General features: G+C 30.5%; 1 protein-coding gene across 1 annotated transcript; it reads left to right on the top strand.

Moving 5' to 3' along the window:
- The first annotated feature begins 266 nt into the window (after nt 1-266).
- LOC132739859 (uncharacterized) lies at nt 267-6,190 on the top strand. The gene is made up of 5 exons (XM_060727669.1): nt 267-545; nt 3,039-3,126; nt 4,732-4,878; nt 5,325-5,416; nt 5,807-6,190. Exons 1-5 carry the CDS (start codon nt 267-269, stop codon nt 6,188-6,190), a joined length of 990 nt encoding a protein of 329 aa, XP_060583652.1.
- Nucleotides 6,191-7,690: the final 1,500 nt, after the last annotated feature.

Raw genomic sequence — 7,690 nt, 5'->3', positions numbered from 1 at the left:
ATTTCAGGCCTAGAAAGGGGGGGGGGGTCGAAAGTGCGTTGTTTCGCGTATATATGAGGTAAAGGGTTAAGCCACAAAAGTCTATAGCTTTCGCATTCGCTACAATAGAGATCTTGAACTTGCGCGTGCGCTGTATCGATTAAAACGGGAGACTGGCATTTCATATCATAGTGACGCGAGTGTCCCGTGTGTTTAGATACGGTCATCATACAGATTTCATTTCTGTATTGGTTGACTAAAAACTCACGTTACATCAGTTTAAAACTATGGCTTTGCTTGCTGGATTTGTAATTATTAACTTTGTTTTACTCGGAACTGTTTATTCAAGCACGTGTAAACCATTTCAAATAAACAAGGATAATCTTAATAAAGCATTAATTGGTCATTCCGTGCGTGAAATTAACGATACAAATCATCAAGAGTGTGCACGGACATGTATGTCAATGTCTGTATGTAAATCTATTGACTATGACAGGCCGGAGAACATATGTAAATTAAACGGTGCTAACCGATCATCTGTTGATCCATTGGAGTTTGAGACCAAAGTTGGCTCTATTTTCGCTGATATCAGCGAATGGCCCTAGCGTAAGTACTTCAAGTTATCCACACAAAAAATTGCTATGTGTATACCGATGGGAGAATATTTTGTTATAATGCTGCGTGCCTCTAGATTAGCCAAAAAAAAAAAAAAAAAAAAAAAAAGAAAAAGGAAAAATCACAGAAATTTGCACCAAATTTTAAGAAAAGATTTATAGTATTTTTTTACAATATTTCTACGGCAGTTAGGGCTATTTTTTCCATATTATGACATTTATTAAGTAATTAACGTGAATTGAGAGTGCCGTTTTGCAATTTGTAAATAACTTTGTTCGTAAATTATTCATCCACCACTAATGTTGCATATATTTAAAAAAATAGTAAGAGAAATCTGTAAAAAATATAAGGATTTGAACTTGCAACTGCGCGATAGTTACGCCATTATACTAACCACTTGTCCACTGGGTGGTAACTTTGATTTAATGTATCGATAATTGTTCTATCATTAAAATCAATTGGTAAATCGTAATAAATTACGGAAACTAACAAAAACCTCTACCGAAAATAAATCAGTCTCAGGTCAATATTGCCAAACAATATAACTGGCTATAACTTTGTTATTGTTTGATTTTATTAACCTGTCAATTGCATACTAATTATACGGTCAATGTACACACTATTTTTTCGATAGATTATTGCCTATTTTTTCTGTGTATAAAATAATTATTATATTGAGCGTCATAGCTCAATAGGGTAAATTACGGGGTTATAATTTCTAAAAGTCCTACGTCTTGTTAGATCGGAACCGCAAAGGTACATGTTTTTATTTCCTTATTTACATTTTCAACATTATAAAATTGTTTGATTGTATTTTATGTTGTCCGTTATGTTTTAAAATGTTTTGCACTTATTTTGGTAAAGCACATACTCTGTTTAAATATTAATATTCAATTTCATTTTATTTCATTCAGATTAAAATCGAGACCAAACATTGTTTCTAAGTTGCTTTATATTCCAACTAAATTATGCAAGCACTCGGTCGTTTCCAGTAAGAAATACTGCAAAAATTAAAGAAAGAGTAGGTCCAAAACAATGGCAGCAGTAGGGATCGAACCACGGACCTCTCATATATAAGGCCATCACTTAACCGACTGTACTACTGCGGACCTAATCCCGACCTTTTCATTAAGCTGGTGTGACCTTCAAAACATTAGTTATATACTCCCTATTTATTCTCATACTACACGGACAGAACCGAAGTGGAATCGAATATTTAAATGAGTTCTATAAATAGATCATCATAATACTTGATCACAAAAAAAAACTTTAAGAAAATTCTTGCAAGAAGACTAAAGGGAACTTTACCTTAAATTTGAAAAAGAAACACTTTGAACTTGAAGGTAAAATATTCACAAAATTTTGCTATAATTGGGTATATTTTGAGTAATATAAAAAATGGACAATCAACATAATTTGAAAAAAATGACCTTGACATTTAAAGTCAAATTATTGATTTGTCCCCCTAAAATTGGTTGTTATTTGTTTAGAGATTCAAATCAAATCGGAAAAGAACACGCTTCTGACTAAATCAACATAATGAAAAAATACTCAAATAGGACCTTGACATTTAAATGACATTGACTGTCAGATAATTACGTAAATTGGCCGTACATATTTTTTTTTAAAGATTTGAGATATTCTTGGAAAAAATCTATTCTGACCTAATTGGTGCTTTAAATGATTTTAAAATGACTTTAAAATGACCGTCAAGGCCATACAAATTAATTTACCCCTAACATATTATAACTCTTATGCATTTACAATTTTGACTTATACTTGGACAAATCAACACTTATGACAAAGCCGAAATGTTTAAGTGGTCAAGTTTGATCTTTACTTTTATATAAACCTTGACCATCAAGGTCAAATTTTTATAATTTTATTTAAACTGGGATGACTTTTTACATCATTAACAGAATGACACCAATGTGAAATTCAAAATGTTGAAAAATTCAGATATAAATTTGACCTTAAACTTACATTAATTTTGATTGTCTAAACATTTTTTATTCTTTTTTATTTTCATGTTTTTGTCTATCGAAATAAGAAAATACCTATTTAATTGCAATTTCTAAAGATTAGATATGTTATTTTTAGATAAATCGATTGATATAATTTTCAAATCAAAATAATTTAGGTTGAAAATGAAAGTTGCGATCCGTCTGCTCTCTCTATATAAATTAGTAAAGCTGGTAATTCATTTTTGATCTTCTATTTTTGAAAACGACCGTCACTGAAGTGTTATAAGTACCTCTTGGGACGCAGAAGTATTAGGAGGCTTTGCAGTGATATAATGCACTTTTGTCAAAGCTAAAATTACTGAAAAACTAAGTTTGAAAAAAAAACAAGAAAAAATGGAATCATTTTTAGGACAGAAAATAAAAGCTGATGGTCGCTTAGATGAAACATATATGGTTTTTGATTTTCCTCCTTTTTTACAGACAATGGTTGGAAGCTGTAGTTCAAGGCCGTGTAAAGCCAACCAACAATGTTATCAAAAAGGGGCCTCACATGTCTGCAAATTAATAAGTACGGAAATCCTCTTAATTGTCTATGTAGAAATTACTAGTTTTAATTTCTTGATGTTGTATGTAACTCCGTGATGAATTTAATAATTGTTGTTTTTGTTGCTCTTTTTGTAAATATTAACTATTTCAGATAAAAACTATAACAAATTCAATTTAAACTACATTTATTTTGTCAGTTGTCACATATATAAGTTTAGAATAACCCAAGTCCTTTACATGTACAAAATAGAAATATTTATAAATATTATCCCTAAATTCACACAAAACGGCAAACTTGAAAGTCTTGAAAACCATTTTCATTGACGAAAGTGGTAGTAGTTAGCTACCGTCCACACTCCTAATAACCGATGTTTAACGAAATATTGACATGTATATATAATTAATAAACAGGAAAATGACTTTGTGTCTGTAATCATTTATGGGCAATTGTTTATCAATTATTTGTTTGTTAATTCTGCACATTAACGCCTTGTTAAATGCATTGTGAAATTGTCCTAAAAGAGAAAAACAATGTATATATGATCCGTAACCTATAACAGAAAGTAAACTAATAAAATAAGGATGTTATGAGTTCCTTCATAGTTGACATGAATTATGTAAGGTTTATAGTTTGCAATTGAATAGTTTACTTCCTGTTATAGGTTACGGATCATTTGTCACATATTTCCGCGGTCTTTCAAGAATCGTTCCAAATTTTACACAACATATTAATAACACAGCTGTATTAAGTTTATTTAGGTTTAATCATTTCCTAACAATATGATGTTCTATTAAATCAGTTTGTGTAATTTTTCTTCAGTCATCTGTAAAATTGCTTTGTATTTATAGAGGAAACCCTTCAATAGTTCTAATGGTATTTAGCATAAATTTTATTAGCATGGATTTTATTAGTTTTTTCTATATTTGCATGAATTGTATTAAAATGAATTATATAAGTATTAAATTATAAATTATATTTGCGTAAATTATATTAGCATGAATCATAATAATTTGAATTATAGAAGTAAGAATTTTATAAGCATGCATTATATTAATATGAATTATATAAGCATGAATTAATATCAGCATGAATTATATAAGTATGAATTATGTAAGTATTTATTTAATAAGCGTAAATTATATTAGTATAAATGATATCAATATGATCTATATAAGTATGAAATTTATTAACATGAATTACATTTGCATGAATTTTATGAGCATGAATTATATAAACATGAATTATAGAAGTTTCGAATCATATTAGTATGCATTACATAAGTGAAAACTTTATAAGCATGAATTATATCGGCATGAATTATATAAGCATAAAGTATATCAGCATTAATCATAGAAGTACGAATCATATAAGTATGCATTCTATTTGTTTGAATTATATAAACATGATTTTTTTATATGAATTATATTAGAACGAATTATATAAGTATGAACTTACAAGCAAGAGTTATATTCGCATGAATGATATAAGCATAATTATATTTATATCAGTTATATTTGCATGAACAATATTAGTTTGAATTATATTTTTATGAACCATATTAGTATTAATTTTATTATTATGAATTATATAAGTATGAACTATATTAGTATGGTGTTTTGTATTCAGTCCCATGGACATGTAAAGATGTCAAACTATGTAGACCCTCCTACACTGATGGTGAATACTGGCTATATTCGAGAGTCCTCGGAAGTCATATGGTCAAATTATACTGCGCCGGAATGTCCGCAGAAGAACCGCTAGAGTACATTTCAGGTTTTAGACATAACTTTTCCGCTTTTACGCTGACAGCCTTTTTTCAATATAATGTTAAGTGGTTAATTCGAAAACAAAAGTCAGGTTAAAGATAACTAAATGTCGTGTATCTTTGAAAATAATACACCTTATTTTGTCTGCAGTCACTGTGAGTACATGTATGTATTGTGCTAAAATGAACGACATGTTGATATTTTCTAAAACCATCGAGCTCGCAAATTTTTAATTAATATTAACCGATTCCTTAACTGCACTGTGTTATAAAAAATTGCCCGATGGGTATTTATATAATGACAAAATGTGCATGTTAATTACCATTTTACAAAATTATTTTAAGAAATAAGAAGGAGAAAAAATAATGGTGTATCAGTTATATATAAAATTGAATAAATTGATGATCTAAGTAAACCGGGTCCTATTGTAAACATTATTAATATTCATTTCAGTAAATGAAAAAGACAATTATGGATTCAGTGCTGGGAATCTGGGGTCAAAGAAAGGTTTGACGAGATATCAGAAAATACGTGTCGATCTCATGGTATCAAATTAGTCGTTTAGAAATTCAAACTCATGTCATTTTTAATTTATCTAAATTACATATAATTATAGGCCCATTATGCCTCAGAAGTGTTTTCATTTTTATTTCTGAAAAACTTTAAACTTTTGGTAATTTGTTTCAGTTTAAACAAACATACTATATTAACCACATAGATGAACAAAATGTTGCTTCTTGTGCTCTGTTTGCAGTTGATCTATAACCAAAGTGAACTAGTATTTTGTAAGGAATTCTGAATACTACTTATTTACATTTTGCTACCTTAACGACACATTATTGCAAGTTCAACCTACTTTCTTAAGCTGTTAAACTTCTAACATGCTCTATTTCTATTATTGATGAGCTATTTTCTTTCACGATTATAATTTCCAGGAGGGGAAAATTATACGTAATGACACCATATTTAGTACAACTTGTACACAAGATATTTCTGATCTTCCCCCGCTACCGTATGGAAGAGGCGGCGGTTGTAGCTGTGAGTATTGTGCGAAAGGAAATTTCAGTATCTCGTTGCAAGGCACAGGGCTGAAAATCAGTAAAGAGGTATACATATTCCATCTTTTAGGCTACATGATTTCTGATGAAGACTTTATGATTGGCTGTTATTCAGCGACATTTTGTTATGAAAGTACGAACGTACCTAAGTTTCGGCTTTGTCCGAAAAACAATCAATGCCATTCCGTGACGATGGCCTGTAAACAAAAATGTTTAATGACTACAAACACTAATAGAAACAAGCCTAAATTACATTTATGAGACGGTGCTAGGGGGCTTGAGAGATGATACATTGTTTCATTATCTCACATGAACAAACACAATCAAATGTAGGAAGAAATCCCTAAAGAATAAAAAACGACAAAATTATAAATATTGCCAGCTCGGTTTGATTAAGTCTGTTCATGGACAGCACTTGAACGCCCCCTAGCACAGGCTTAAGTAGAAGGCAACAATTAAACGTGAATATAGTGAAATTTTGAATTTAGAAATATCACCGACAAAAAGAATACGTGTGCCCTAAACAGAAAAACAAGGACAGATTTCTTTATAAAATGGAATTTGAAAGGGGACCAGAGGTTTCGAAGCCTGCATATCACACACAAGATGTCAAAAGAAAAAGTTAAAAAGGAGGAGCATATCCAACTACATACCTCTAACCTGTGCATCGTACACACAATAATAATGTCGTGCTGAACGATCTTCAAGGATGGAACATACATCATCTTTGATAAAGTGTACTGGCGAATATTTACGGCCACCACACGGCACATATAACACTGATGTGACAATGAATCAAAACCTTCTATAATATATATTATATAAAACATTTTGTAATGATAGTATGACAAGTGGCGGATTTTCATTCCTTCTTCTACTTCTTCTTATTCTTCTTTAGGTTGAATGGATTGCAAAGGGCTATAAACCAAAAATGACAAATTTTCAAAGAAACATGGACAACAACGTGATATCTGCAAAATGTGGAGGCTACTGTGGCCGGTGCGATCCTAACGACGAATTGGATATCGCTTACAACCAGAATGATGGCAAGTTATGCATAGATTATGTAGCATATTTTCACTTTCGAAGAAAACAATAAAAACATACTACTTATAACTCGATATATTTTAAAAAGGGGAAATACACTCGTTCCCCTTTTTAATGCACTATTTTTACATTATTTTCAGCTAAAGTAATGGTATTGTTTTGTGAAAAGTAAAAGACAAACAGCTAAAGTAAACATCCAAATTTTATTTTTTGTTTCTTTTGCAAATGTTTTCGGGGGAACCGTTCCCCCGAAGAACAAAAGCCATGTACAGAATACAACATGTTTTGATAAATATAAAGCAATTTTTCAGTAATAAGAGATACATTATGCTTAAGGGGGAACCATTCCCTCACCGAAATAAAAAACAAATTTCAAAACTTATATATGACACATTTTCTAAAGGGGAACTGTTCCCACTTAACAAAATAGATATAACAATTTGATAGAATAAAATGCAATAATTTTGAAATTTAGAGCCAGGTTACCGGTAAGAGGGAACCATTCCCTCCTCAAAATAAAAAATAAATTTTTCAAAAACTGATCTATATCAAATTTTTTAAAGTGGAACCGTTCCCCCTTAACAAAACTGGTACATGTATAACAATTTGATAGAATGAAATGCAGTAATATAGAAATTGAGAGCCATGTTACCGGTAAGAGGGAACCGTTCCCTCATCGAAATAAAAGAAAAAATTTCAAAACTTATCTAAAAG

The sequence above is a fragment of the Ruditapes philippinarum genome, unplaced genomic scaffold (assembly GCF_026571515.1).
Source record: "Ruditapes philippinarum isolate M1 unplaced genomic scaffold, ASM2657151v2 ctg13122_1_1_1_1, whole genome shotgun sequence".
In the NCBI taxonomy this organism is placed as follows: Eukaryota; Metazoa; Mollusca; class Bivalvia; order Venerida; family Veneridae; genus Ruditapes; species Ruditapes philippinarum.
The sequence above is the reverse complement of the archived record's forward strand: the minus strand, read 5'-3'. Positions and strand labels throughout refer to the sequence as shown.